The 14,760-nt window shown below is 41.4% G+C and overlaps 1 protein-coding gene across 1 annotated transcript; it reads right to left on the bottom strand.

Annotated features, from left to right (window-relative positions):
• Positions 1 to 2,139: 2,139 nt before the first annotated feature.
• mrpl30 (mitochondrial ribosomal protein L30) lies at positions 2,140 to 14,670 on the bottom strand. Its single transcript, XM_067986242.1, has 5 exons — positions 14,486 to 14,670; positions 9,167 to 9,250; positions 6,624 to 6,770; positions 2,428 to 2,501; positions 2,140 to 2,335 (listed from the first exon to the last, which is right to left on the bottom strand). Exons 1-5 carry the CDS (start codon positions 14,519 to 14,521, stop codon positions 2,203 to 2,205), a joined length of 474 nt encoding a protein of 157 aa, XP_067842343.1. The 5' UTR covers positions 14,522 to 14,670; the 3' UTR covers positions 2,140 to 2,202.
• Positions 14,671 to 14,760: the final 90 nt, after the last annotated feature.

The following is a 14,760-nucleotide window of genomic DNA, read 5'->3' on the forward strand; positions in this document are numbered from 1 at the left end:
GAAGGGTGAGGGAAAAAGTCTACCATGGCATGCTGGGCCATTACGTTGATTGAAAGAACACAGCTTTTTAAAAAAAAATTAAGCTGTAACAGCAGGCTACTTGCCAAGTACTTAATTCATCCAAAAAAACCCACAATTTTTGTGCAAAACGCAAAATACTGCAGATGCTGGCAATCTGAAATAAACACAGAAAATACTTTGAATATCTAGCAGGCAGCATCTGTGGAGATAAACAGTTAATGTTTCAGGTCGATGACCTTTTGTCAGAACTAGAAGATATTACAAATGAACAGCTTCAAGCAGGTACTGGGAAAAAGGGGACAAGAAAAAAAGTGGTCTGTGATTTCAGTGGAGGGCAAGTAGAAGATTAAATGACAAATGATGGTGCAAGGCAAAAGGAGATTATGAAGTTAGAGAAACAAAAGATGAATCTAGAGGTTGTGTGAATAATTACAGCAGAGGGGGAGGGAAAGCTTGAAACAGTAGAGGCCCAAAGAGACTATGTATGTAGATCATTAATGTCAAGGATGTACAGAAAATAATCAAAAAGGCAAGTGGAATGCTGGCCTTTATATCTAGAGGATTAGAATACACAGGGGTAGAAGTTATGCTACAGCTGTACAAAGCCCTGGTTAGATCACAACTGGAGTACTGTGTTCAGTTCTGGACACTGCACCTTAGGAAGGATATATTGGCCTTGGAGGGAGTGCAGCGTAGATTTACTAGAATGATACCTGGACTCCACAGGTTAAATTACAAGAGATTACATAAACTAGGGTTGGATTCCTTGGAATTTAGAAGATTAAGGGGTGATTTAATCAAAGTTTAAGATATTAAGGGAACAGATAGGGTAGATGGAGAGAAACTATCTGCTGGTTGAGGAATCTAGAAATAGGGGACATAAGCAAAAAATTAGAGCCAGGACTTTCAGGACTGAAGTTAGGAAATACTTCTACGCACAAAGGGTGGTAGAAATTTGGAAAACTCTTCTGCAAACGGCAGGCGATGCTGGATCAATTGTTAATTTTAAATCTGAGTGATAGATTTTTGTTAACCAAAAGTATTAAGGGATATGGGGCTAAGGCAGGTATATGGAGTTAGGCATGAGGGGCTAAATGGCCAACTCCTGTTCCTATCTGCATGGGAAATCTGTCAAAGGAGAGAAGACTCCCCTAGTACAGGAATGTGAAAGGCATATACAGAACCAGGGTGCAGACCACCATGTACCAATAAGGGATCACCATACCACACCCCTCCCCCTCCATTCTCAGTAACTCAGGTGCACCCATCCTACATTAACATCACCTGCTGCGGGAGAGAAAATGGGAGTGGTGATTAAGGTCTGAAGTTGTTAGTTAATGTTACGGTCAGAAAGCTCTAAATTGCCTAGTAGAAAGATGAGATCCTGTTCCTCGAACTTGTGTTGGCACTTTATTGGAACAGAGGTCAGAGTGGGAGTCTAGTCCCATCTTTTGTTTCTCTAATTTCTCTATCACCTCCTTTTGCCCTGCACCATCATCATTTCTGTCATTTAATCATCTCCTATCCTCCACCCAATCACAGACCTTTTTCCTGCCCCCTTTTCCCTGGCTCTGTACCTGCTTGAAAGCTGTTCATCTATAACATCTTTCAGTCCTGATAAAAAGGTAATCAACCTGAAACATTAACCCTATGTTTCTCCACAGATGCTGCTTGACCTGTTGAGCATTACCAGCATTTTCTGTTTTTATTTAAGAATTTTTGAATTTGGATGCCAGAGAAAGGATTAGACAACTGAATGCCAGTGGATAAATGACAGCTTACTGGCCTGGTGAAGAGAAAACAGTGCAACTAACAGAGAAGGCTGCTTTCTTTCTGTAATGTGTAGAGGATTCAAAACACTGAACTGGTATGTCATGTGCCTGTAGTTACACATGAATTATTAAAATTTTAAACTGGTTTTATCTTGGAAAGTTAAGGACTGAAGGGAGTTTAACATCCAAAATATTAAGATTCCTAAACAGTGCTGAAGTAGAATACATTTCATTGTACAGCAGTGAACCAAAATGCTGTATTCTACTTTTGCTTTGGTGCAACAATGCTAGTGTAGTTTCAGGGTTAATACAGAATACGTGATCTACATACTATTTTCACTAGATATTGACTTGGAAAAATATTGAAATATTTATTTCATGTACAAGCGATGGACACAAGCAGCAGCTTTTACGATTCAGTGGCTTTTTCCTCCAATGGTTGCAGGTGGCGTCTTATAATCAATTCCCCAGTGCTCTTCAGGTAAGTGTCAGCTAGTTCCTGCTCTGTCGGAAGACCCTGCGGCAATTTCAAGGGTTGCACTCTGCAAAGACATTTAAAACATCACTAAATTTGAGTTACAGTTTTAAAATTGCTTCAAGATAAAGCAAAGCTATTGTATTTGTATTCACAAACCTTATAAGATGCTTGATGATTTTTAGTCTATTATTAACAGATGGAATGTTCTTATGGATCCGTGGCTGATTTGACTGGTAAAACAAGGAGAATTTTACATTTGAAATTTATTAAAACACATGTAATGTATCTACTTAATTTCTAAAAGCATACATGAGAAATTAAGTTTCAAGTAATGCATTGTGTATGTAGCCAATTTTGTATGTTGTCTCCATTAATAGTATACATCATTTGAACATACCATCGTCCTAAACATCTTTCTTCTAGCTCTTCAATAGGTAGATTTTGTGCTGAATGACCAATTCAACAGAAAACCTCTTATCTGCCCAATACCAGCCATTATAATCTGAAAATACCTAAACATTTTTAAATTGCCAGTTTCCTCTTCCAGTTTTTTTTTTATTAGTCTTCTGTTCCTAGACAACAAAGGCTGTATAATTGACCTAACCAAAGCGTTACAAATGTAAAACATTAGTAAATTAAAATATACATTGTTCCATCTTAGGTTAGCATTCACTCAATGACTAGTAAGCGGTTTTATTTTCTTAGAGCTATATGAAAAATATTTAATATTTGATTTATCGGATTGCTAATGTTACTTATGTGGTGGATGCAAACAAGCTTCTGGAAAATTTCACAAGAACCAGCACTTGTCCAGTAGTTTTGTGCATCCAATCTTTTCAGCATAACTGGACAGTTATCAGGAACGGCCACACTGGCTAATGTTTTTTCCTCCTTATGTTTTTGAGGTCAATTGTAACAGCCCAATTATAATGGCTCACACCCCACAAACCAGGCACTGAAGTAGACACTGTTTGACTTTGTACCAAAGTGGGTGGTGTATTTTTACTTGAGCCTAAAACTGGCACATCCAACCAGTGCAGACAAACTATTTTGATGGAAAGAATATTGAGAACATGGCTGTCAGTCATCACGTGGGTAGTCAATTGGAAACTAGTTTGCAATTAGTGTGTATATTCTTAGGCTTTAATAGCACAGTATGCAATTTCACAAACTAGGTTTTAATTACTACACTAACTATTTTTAGTGGACTAAAAAAGACAAATACACAAACCAAAATGAGTTTTAGATAAGGAGACAAGAATGATCATTATTTGGTACATAAAAGGAGTGTACAATTTTATAATTAGCTTATGATTGGAAAGATACAATTGTAGATTACAAAGCCCAAGACACTTACTTTCACATGTTCAGTGTCACTAGCACTACTTTTATAAGCAAAAGGAGGGGATTGCAACAGAAAGAACTGCTTTGGATATAAATAAATCTCTGGAAAAAAATCCAAGCCAATACTGGGATGTATGCTACAGACTATGTGTTCAAGACAAGAAGCAAGATAGATTGCTCTATGAAGAGTTGATAAGGGTGCAAGAAAACAGGAATGTTATTTTAATGGACGATTTCAAATCAACCCTATATAAATTAGGAAAATTCAAGTGGTTTAGAGTCAGAGTTGGTAAATGTAACGCTTTATATAACCCAGTGTTCGAGGGAAGCCATGAGAGGCAGTGCTCATCTTGACTTGGTGTTCAATGACAACATAAAGGAATAGCAGTTAAAGTACCCTTGGAGGTCAGTGACCACAGAACAATCAAGTTTAACATGATCTACAACCACGAGTAAGGATTATAACATTAAATGGGCTAGAGTCAAAGAGATGAGCAAAGATTTAAAACAAATGGACTGGAGAAGGATGTTTAACAAGATAAAAGGAAGAGTGCTGGACATGCAAGATAAGTACGTACACAAGATCAACAAGGTCAGACTTTACAAGCATGACCTTGTTTTCATTCTAGTGAGCCCCTAAATTGATGAACGCATTAAAAGTGAAAGAGGAAGAATTACCTTTACAAATCCTGCAGGAAGAAGGGGTTCACAGAGAAATACAAGATCATACAAAATAGAGTTTAAAGTCTGATCAAAGAGATAGGAAAAAAAGTATAGTGGCAGAGCAAAACAAAGCAGTAAAACATTCTTACAATACTACACTAGCAAGAGGACTGCCAGAGAAGAGGTGAAAATATTAAAAGATGCAACTAAGCTTGAAACTGAGGGTGAGCACAGATGGTAAATACTGCATTCTGAATGATTACTTCCTCAAAGTATCTACAAGGGAAGACATGAAAATACCCTCTCCAAAAAAGTACTGAGGCAAAGTGCCTAAGATATAATTGAGATGGAAGTCCAAGACAGGCTGAAAATAGACAAATCCCCAGAGATAGATGGCATTTATATTAGAGTGTTGAGAGAGACTAGTGAGGAGAATCACAAGGCACTGACACTTATTATGGGGGAGTCAGTGGACACTGAAGAGGTACCATTAGATTGGATCCAGGCTAATCTGGAACCCATATTCAATAAAGGGTGGCAAAACAGATAGACACATTAGTCTTGCTTCAATTGTATGTAAAATAATAAAATCAATCAGGAGTAAACTTGAAGATTATCTGTAGAACAACCTAATAAACTACAGTCAACATAGCTTTTGACTGGAAGATACTGGTTTGACCAACCGTCTTGATCGGAGGAAGTCACCACCTAAGGAAACTGGTAAATCCTTCAACATCGTGTACTTAACAGTTCCAAAAGGCATTTAGAATCATAGAATGGTTACAGCACAGAAGGAGGCCATTTGGTCAGTTGAGCCCGTGCTGGCTCTCTGCAAGAGTAGTTCCACCCGAAGGGTTACTAATTAAGCTCAAAGTGGTGAGGATTCAGGACAAAACTTGGGTATGGATAAGAAGTCAATTGAAGGATAGGTAACAGATCCTAGATAGAGGAGTAATAGCAACTGGGAGAAGTACCAAGCGAGGTGCCCCAGCGCTCCTTTGCAGGGTCAAAATTGCAGATGATATCAAACTCAGAGGGGCAGGGGGAATGAAGGAGGTAGCCTAGAATGAACTAAACAGAATGCAAGTGGGCCAAACAATAGCAGATGAAATTTAATACAAAAAAGCATAGGATATTGCGCATAAGGAAAAATGGGCAACACATACTCCATGAATGGTGTTGAAATAGCTACGGATGAGACCTAAACTCAATGCTCAACATGTCAAACCAATGCAGAGCAGCAATCAACAAAGCCAAAAGAATGTTGAACGTAGCCAAAAGAGTAGAATACAAGTAAGAAGAAGTCATGATCAAAATGTAAATACTCGGATCAGACTGCATCTTGAGTGTTGTATCCAGTTGTGGTCACTGAGAAACGAGGCAGATATTTGAGTACTGGAGGCAGTGCAGGGAACAGTCCTGAGGCTAATCACTAGTATTAGGGATGTGAATTATGAGGAAAGACCAGAGAAACTTGGGCTTTTCAGCCTGGAAAGGAAGCATCAGACATGTATACATATGTAAAACAAGATAGTAAATGGTCTGTAAAAAGTTAATCTGGAATACTACTGTAAAATAAACTGGGAGCAGGATGAGGGGACACAGTTTCAAACTAGTAAATGGTAACTTTAGGACTGATGCAGGATGTTCTTCTTGACACTGAATGATCAACACTTGGAATGGACTTCTGGGCAGAGTGGTAGAGGAGAAATCTCTGGAATCATTTAAGAAATAATTAAATGTAGCAATGTGGGGGGGGGGCGTGGGGAAAGAGGGAGGAAAGAGAGTGCAAGGTCTTTCTGGATGGGTGAAAGAAGATGGGCCAATGATCTTCCTCATCCATAAGTATCTTGCGACATGCTAGTCTGGCTTACTGTCTTACAAAACCAGCAAAGGAAACCAGCTAAAAGACATTGCACATCTATCCTGCCACCAATCATGCAAAGTAGTAAAATGAGAACATATCTAAGCAGACAAAATTAATTAAAAACGTACCAATAGGTGTTCCTCACTGTGCTAGTATGAGGGAGCAGGAGATGGATTTTAAGGCCAGTAGCCTGAGGAATGTTAAGTGGAAAGCAAGCTGTTACAGGGTTGAATGGCCAGGATGACAGCAGGTCAATTTGGGCAAAGAGGTGGGTTGGACTGGACACAGCAGCTGAATGGCAAGAAGAATCCAATGCAACAGAGCAGAGGCTTCGGATCACGTGATGCAGCAGGAAAAAAAATTAAGAATGCTAAAAATAAAAAAGGCTGCCTTGTGGGGATGGACCACTTACTACAGTATTACTAGCAAACACAAAAAGTTTAATATAGACAGACATCACACAGAAAAGATAATTCACCTTATCTAATCCAAGGTCATGAACAACCTTCTTTTCCCAATAAGGACGCCGTTTTGTACATTTTATTCTGGTAACGATGTGCAGTTGGTGTGGCTGGTCTGGATCACCATTATATTTTTCATGATCTGATGGTCCCACTTCAAACATCTACAACCAATTAGACATACTGATTACACGATAAAAAAGTTGATGGCAGATAAAATATCAAATTAGTTACATGGCACGCCCAACGTGGGGATTTGGTTTGAATCCTAGACTTGAAACACTGAATTTCAGTTCTCTAGTGAAAGTCTAGATGGATTTTAGCAAGGCTTTTGACAAGGTCTCAGATGGCAGAGTGGTCAGAAAAGTAAAAGCTCATTGGGATTCAAGGGAAAGTGGCAAGTTGGATCCAAATGGCTCAGTGGCAGGGAGCAAAGGGTAATGGTCGATGGGTATTTTTGTGACTGGAAGGCTGTTTCCAGTGGGGTTCCTCAGGGTTCAGTACTAGGTGCCTTGCTTTTTGTGGTATATATTAATGATTTAGATCTATTTGTAAGGGGCATGATTAAGAAGTTTGCAGATGATACAAAAATTGGCCAAGTGGTTGACAGCGAGGAGGAAAGCTGTAGAATGCAGGAAGATAGCAATGGACTGATCAGGCAGAAAAGTGGCAAATGGAATTCAGTCTGGAGAAGTGTGAGGTAATGCATTTGGGGAGGGCAAACAAGGCAATGGGAGGATACTGGGAGGTGTAGAGGAACAGAGGGACCTTGGAGTGCATGTCTACAGATCCCTGAAGGTAGCAGGACAGTAGATAAGGTGGCTAAAAAGGCATACGGGATTCTTGTCTTTATTAGCTGAGGCATAGAATGTAAGAGCAGAGAGAGGTTACTCTAGAACTGTATAAAACACTTGTTAGGCCACAGCTTGAGTACTGCGTACAGTTCTGGACATTACAGGACAGATGTGATTGCACTAGAGAGGGTACAGAGATTTACGAGGATGTTGCCAGGACTGGAGAATTTTAGCTATGAGGAAAGATCGGATAGGCTGGGATTGTTTTCACTGGAACCAGAGGAGGCTGAGGGATGATTTAATTGGAGGTGTACAAAATTATGAGTGGCCTAGATAGATGGATAGGAAGGACCTTTTTTCCCTTAGAGGGATCAGTGACCAGGGGGCATAGATTTAAAGTAATTGGTAGAAGGATTAGAGGGGAACGGAGGAGAAATTATTTCACCCAGAGGGTAGTAGGGGGTCTGGAACTCACTGCCTGAAAGGGTGGTCAAGGCAGAAACCCTAAACTCATTTAAAAAGTACTTGGATGCGCACTTGAAGTGCCGTAACCTACAGGGCTACGGACAAAGTGCGGGAAAGTGGAATTTAGCTGGATAGCTCTTTATCGGCCGGCATAGACAACGGGCCGAATTGCCGCCTACTGTGCTGTAACTTTCTATGATTCTATAAAAGGTGAGGACAGTTCTCTGATGAATGGAGAAAGGACAGAAAGGCAAGAAATAACTGAGTTTCTTTCTCTTTTAAGATTGCTTTCTGTCTGTAGTGTGCTCTATGCAAAGCAATAACTGATTTGTGCGTGCACATACACCACAGATCATCCATAGTGTTGCTCACGGTGAGTTGTTGGATATTCTCTCTCAATGTTAAACCATATAATGCACAATTTATCAGGGATTTACTATAACTAAGTCACATTCTGTTTTATTGCATATATTTCTGGGATCAAACTAGGACTGCCCATTTTTTGTAAAAACTACATGAGTAGTCTTTCTGATTATTATATGTCTCTTCAGTTTCATCTCTTACATTTAAAAAAATAAGAGCCCAGGATACACAGGAAGATGGTAGGCAATATATGGTAGACAGAAGGACATTTGATAGAACAGGTAGGAAGTAAAAATTACAGGCTCTAGCAGTTGTTGCCCAAGAGTGATCAGATGAAAAGAAGTGGGCTTCGTTAGGATTCAGAAGTGGTTCTGGCATATGGCAGATAACACCAGGGAGCAAAATATGGAGCTTGGTGCACTGGACGATTTATAGCATCTATGGGTTTACTGGGGGAAATCTATCCTTCCCCATCTGTATCGGTCTTCTCCTTGCTGTCTCACCCCCATACAGCTCCTCAAACATTTCTCCTCCTCCTCCACTCTGACTGGACCCCTTTCCCCCTCCCTAAACACACTCTCCACCAACCCTTCTCCCTCTGTTTCCCCCTACCACAACCACCCCTCCTTCCCCCATACCTCCCTTCCCTCAGCCTTCTATTCCATCCCTCCCCATCCATGTACTTCTATGAAATTCGCTGATGACACCAGGTGATGTAGACAGTTGACTGGTACAGGAAAATAAAAACAGAAAAGACTAGAATACAAAGCAGGTCTGTCGGATAAAAAGGGAACACCAGATGACTACTCAAGCAGTCATGCAGCTATGGGTATAATGATGGTTTTATTACTAAGCTAAGCAAACAGTGGTTTTAAACGATTATCTATGAATAAATCTGATTACAGACTGGACATAAAAACTGAAACCCATGTTCTCACCTTTTCTGGAATACGAGTCTTAGTAAATTTCAATCGTATGAATCCAGGCCATGATAATGGAATCAAAAACTGTTCCATTAAGTTCTGCAAAAATAGATTAAAAGTCCTAAAAGTAATTAATTTTCATTACATGATGCAACAAATTGAACTCAAGATTAGCTTCCTAGTCAACAGAACATTCCACAGAAAGAAAAATTAAGGAGTGTTTATTGGTGGTAGTGCTGGAAGAAATCACAAAAGCAAGTAAAGCAGCTACTTTTCAAACTGACTTATATGTACACAAATACTAAAACACCTTCAGAGTGGATGCATGATGAGTAAAGATATGACAAATACAGTATTGTAAATATTATTTGAATTGAAATTTATAAAAATTACACCATACTAAAAAAATATTAGTTCTCTGATTCCTACCTATTGGTCCCACTTGTAACTTTTTACATTTGTGATATGGCATTTGCATTACTAAACCATGACTGTACACCTAATATGGTGACCAAGATGTCTGTATATACTTTTGTGCAGCCATGGTTCAGTAATGTACAGATATTTAACACACATAATTCAAGTGTACACCAATTGTGTATGACATTAGCAGCTTTTTGGATTTTTAAAATTTTTCTTGGGACATGGGTGATGCCGTTAATAAAGACAATTTATTTCTTTTTGGACTCAGTGAATTAAGGGATATGGCGATCGGGCGGGAAAGTGGAGTTGAGGCCAAAGATCAGCCATGATCTTATTGAATGGCGGAGCAGGCTCAAGGGGCCGTATGGCCTATTCCTGCTCCTATTTCTTATGTTCTTGTGTCCAAGTCCAGATGGTGTGTGACTTGCAGGTGATTGTTTCCCTATGATATTTCTGCTCTTGTCTTTCTCAGTAGTAGAGGTCATGAGGCTGGGAAGTGCTGTTGAAGTAAGTGTGGTAAGTTTCTGCAATGCATACTGTAGCCACGATGTGCTGATGGTGGAGAGGGTGGATATTGAGTCCAGTGGAAGGGATGCTAATCAAGCAGACTTCTCAGTCCTAGATGGTATTGAGATTTATGGGTGTTGTTGCAGCTGTACCCATCCAGGCGAGTGGTAACAATTCCATCACACTCCTGACTTGTGCCTTTTAGATGAAGAGGCTTTGAGTCAGTAGGTGGGCTACAGGAGTACCCAGCCTCCACCCTGCTCTCATAGCCATGGTGTTGACATAGCTGGTCCAGTTAAGCGTGTCGTCAGTGCTGACTCCAAAGATATTGATTATGGGAGATTTAGCAATGGGTCACAGGCAGGTGGATGGGCTTTTTTTCTTGCTGGAGATGGTCCTTGCCTGCCACTTACGTGGCATAAATGTTACCAGCTATTACCACCAAAGACCACGGTCATAAACGAGCTCCCCTCAATCCATACAACCCGGACTGTACCTTTACAGAGACTATTAATGAGTGTTGCCCAGGTCCTGCTATTGGCTGGCATGGGCTATGTCATTATCTGAGGAGTTGTGACTGGAGTTGAATGCTGGAATCATTAGTGAACAGCCCCACTACAGACTTTATGACAGAGGAAAAATAATTGATGAAGCAGCCAAAGATGGGCTGAAGACACTACCCAAGCAATTTCTGAGGCAATGTCCTAGGGATGTAGCAATTTTCCTCCAATACCACAATAGCATCATAAAAAGCAGCTGTAATAAAATAGGCAACAATTTTATTCTAGATCATACATTTGAACCAAACCCAATCTATATGTAAATTGATTTCTTTAAAATTGATTAAAATGATCTGAACATAAGCTGCAAACTTACTACAGCACATCCCACTACATTCTAATGGAGTTGTTCACTCCAAATGGACACTTATGCCTGGAATTTCTGCAGAGGGTCTTCCGATTTCCCACTATCTTTGGTGGAAGATTAGTGGAAACCCTGAGTACCGAGTAAAACAGCTATTTCTCCGGGCTTTCCTTCAGTTATATTCGGAAATCAAAAGGAACCTTCCCCGCCCCTCCCCCGCCAAAATTCTACCCCTTAATACATAACAGACTACAAAGTATGCAGTGGGGTCCCCTTGGGATCGGCATTAGGGCCATTGTTTTTCTTGTTATATATAAATGACCTGGACTTGGGTATGGTGGTACAATTTCTAAGTTTGCAGATCATACAAAACTTGGCAACATAGTAAATAATGAGGATAGTAGCAGACTTCAGGAGGACATTGAGACTGGTGAGATGGGCAGATACATGGCAGATGCAGTTTAATGCAGATAAGTGTGAGGTGATGCACTTTGTGAAGAACAACATGGAGAGGCAGTATAATCTAGATGGTACTATTTTGAGGGGGGTGCAAGAGCAGAGGGACCCAGGGGTGCATATTCACAAATCTTTGAAGGTGGCAGGGCTAGTTGATAAGGCAGTTCAGAAAGCATATGAGATACTTGGCTTTGTAAATAGGACCATTGAATACAAAAACAAGGAAGTCTTGCTAAACCTTTCCAAATCACTGGTTAGGCCTCAGCTGGAGTATTGTGTACAATTCTGGTCACCACACTTTAGGAAGGATGTCAAGGGCTTGGAAAGGATACAGAAGAGGTTTACCAGGATGATACCAGGAATAAGGGACTTCAGTTATGTGGAGAGATTGGAGAAGCAGAGATTGTTCTCCTTAGTGCAGAGAAGGTTAAGGGGGGATAGGTATTCAAAATAATGAGGGGTTTTGATAGAGCAAATATGGAGAAATTGTTTCCTCTGGCAAGTGGGTCAGTAACCAGAAGTCATAGATTTAAAATAATTGGCAAAAGAACTAGAGCAGAAATGAGAAAAAAAAATTTCCACACAGAAGGCTGTTAAGATCTGGAATGCACTACCTCAAAAGGGTGGTGGAAGCAGATTCCACTGGAACTTTCAAAAAGGCAATTAGACATGTACTTGAAATGGACTAATTTGCAGGATTAGGGAAAAAGCTGGGGTGCGGAACTAAATTGGACAGTTCTTTCAAAGATCCAGAACAGGCATGATGGGCAGAATGGCCTCCTTCTATGCTGTAAGATTCTATGATTACAACAGGGATTTCAAAGACAGCAGACCTGCAGACTCATTAATAGTTTAAATTCACCACTCAAGCTGTGTTTTTATATTTTAGATCTTTTTTCATAAAAACTATTTACATTCCAAGACACTTAAATAGTCACATTTTCAGCATTGTAGAACTGCAATATTAACTCCAATTTCTTTTTGCTTTCAGATTTGTTCATGTCCTTTTAATAATTTGGAGTGTCACAAATTTTGTTCATTTTCAGCACCAAAGACCACTACCATAAACAAGCCCTCGCTCCCTACAACCCAAGAGTATAAAAAAAAAGACTAGTATCAGTCAGTAAGGTGGCCATGAAACTACCGGATTGTCGTAAAAACCCATCTGGTTCACAAATGTCCAGTTAGGGAAGGAAACCTGCCGTCCTTACCCAGTCTGGCCAATATGTGACTCCAGACCCACAATGTGGTTGATTCTTAATCCCCCTCTGAAATGGCCTAGCAAGCCACTCAGTTGAACAATCTCACTACAGAAAGTCACAATAAGAATAAAACCGGATGGACCACCCAGCATTGGATCACTAGGCACCAGATACGACAAAGGCAAACCAAGCCCAGTCGACCCTGCAAAGTCCTCCTCACTAATATTTAGGAGTATAGAAGAGCATGCCAGAGGAGCAGCACCAGGCGTACCTAAAAATGAGGTGCCAACCTGGTGAAGCTACAACACGGGACTACATGCATGCTAAATAGCAGAAGCAACATGCTATAGACAGAGCTAAGTGATTCCACAACCAACAGATCAGATCAAAGCTCTGCAGTCCTGCTACATCCAGTCATTTTTTAAAAAATTCGTTCATGGGATGTGGGCGTTGCTGGCAAGGCCGGCATTTATTGCCCATCCCTAATTGCCCTTGAGAAGTTGGTGGTGAGCCGCCTTCTTGAACCGCTGCAGTCCGTGTGGTGAAGGTTCTCCCACAGTCCTGCTAGGAAGGGAGTTCCAGGATTTTGACCCAACGACGATATATTTCCAAGTCGGGATGGTGTGTGACTTGGAGGGGAACGTGCAGGTGGTGTTGTTCCCATGTGCAAAAGACAAGGCTGAAGGGTTTGCAACCATCTTCAGTCAGAAGTGCCGAGTGGATGATCCATCTCTGCCTCCTCCCGATATCCCCACCATCACAGAAGCCAGTCTTCAGCCAATTCGATTCACTCCACGTGATATCAAGAAACGGCTGAGTGCACTGTTTACAGCAAAGGCTATGGGCCCTGACAACATCCCTGCTGTAGTGCTGAAGACTTGTGCTCCAGAACTAGCTGCGCCTCTAGCCAAGCTGTTCCAGTACAGCTACAACACTGGCGTCTACCCGACAATGTGGAAAATTGCCGAGGTATCTCCTGTCCACAAAAAGCAGGACAAATCCAATCCGGCCAATTACCGCTCCATCAGCCTACTCTCAATCATCAGCAAAGTGATGGAAGGTGTCGTCGACAGTGCTATCAAGCGGCACTTACTTACCAATATCCTGCTCACCGTGCTCAGTTTGGGTTCCGCCAGGACCACTCGGCTTCAGACCTCATTACAGCCTTGGTCCAAACATGGACAAAAGAGTTGAATTCCAGAAGTGAGGCAAGAGTGACTGTGCTTGACATCAAGGCAGCATTTGACAGAGTGTAGCACCAAGCTCAAAAGAAAGTAACTTTCATGTACGTTTTTGGGACGTGATGGTCTAGTTCATTTATTTTCTAGGGAAGCACATCCCACTTACTGCCTGTTGCAGTTCAGCATTTGGAAGGAGTGCATATAATTCTAATTGGGCTGCCTGCACCTCTGGGACGCAGCACGCCTCCAATATCTAATCCAAATATGAGCCTAGAGAGTGAATGTCTGAAGGTTAATCAGCCTTGAAAGTATCACATTCTCAAGATCCCCTTTCCAACAGGAGTCAAGGAATAGTCAGCAGAAGCCCTGTCTGACTTTTCCCCATCTCTAACCCAGAAGTATTAAAATTATTAGCTGATGCAGCAGACAGGTAGAACCAGGGACCTTCTGGTCTGTTTCCTTCAGGAGCTATACCAAGTGCATTTACCCACTGGGCCTATGCGGAGACGACTTTAATTTATTTTCCTAAATAAGCAACAAGCACTGCTTCCTCCACCGTGGACTCCAAAAAAAACATTAAAAGATACACTGTCCAGAGCCGACTGAGTGGCTCCATTACACGTCCGCGCTGCAGGAAGGAGGCCTCGAGCAGGAGGATGACCTCAGTTACATCGTGGACCCGACCCACTCGGCAAACCTACCGTCAGTCGGTTAACGTTCCTGCACAGGGTGGCCATCGCCTGAAGCCCGATAGCTGCCGGCAGCAAAGGCCAGTTTGATGCGAAACGCAGAAACAATCAGCTCGACAGGGACTGGGCCCGAACTCAAGACCACAAACGATCCCGACTCCGCGCACCACACGTCAATCAGACTAAACCCTCAAGTCGCGAGAACCCTCTTTAAACCGGAGACCCCGCCCCCGAGTACAGACTCAGCCCCCGAGCACAGACCCCGCCCCCAGTAGACACCCGCCCCG

The sequence above is a fragment of the Heptranchias perlo genome, chromosome 6, assembly GCF_035084215.1.
Source record: "Heptranchias perlo isolate sHepPer1 chromosome 6, sHepPer1.hap1, whole genome shotgun sequence".
NCBI classification, from domain to species: Eukaryota; Metazoa; Chordata; class Chondrichthyes; order Hexanchiformes; family Hexanchidae; genus Heptranchias; species Heptranchias perlo.

Bases quoted from the DNA above. Each gene is read 5' to 3' on its own strand.
- mrpl30 (XM_067986242.1), bottom strand. From the start codon at position 14,521: ATGGCCACCCTGTGCAGGAACGTTAACCGACTGACG. The intron at 2,502-6,623 runs GTGAATTATCTT...TTGTTTTACCAG, and splicing joins ATGACCTTGGATTAGATAAG to TCAAATCAGCCACGGATCCA. The intron at 2,336-2,427 runs GTTTGTGAATAC...ATGTCTTTGCAG, and splicing joins ATCATCAAGCATCTTATAAG to AGTGCAACCCTTGAAATTGC.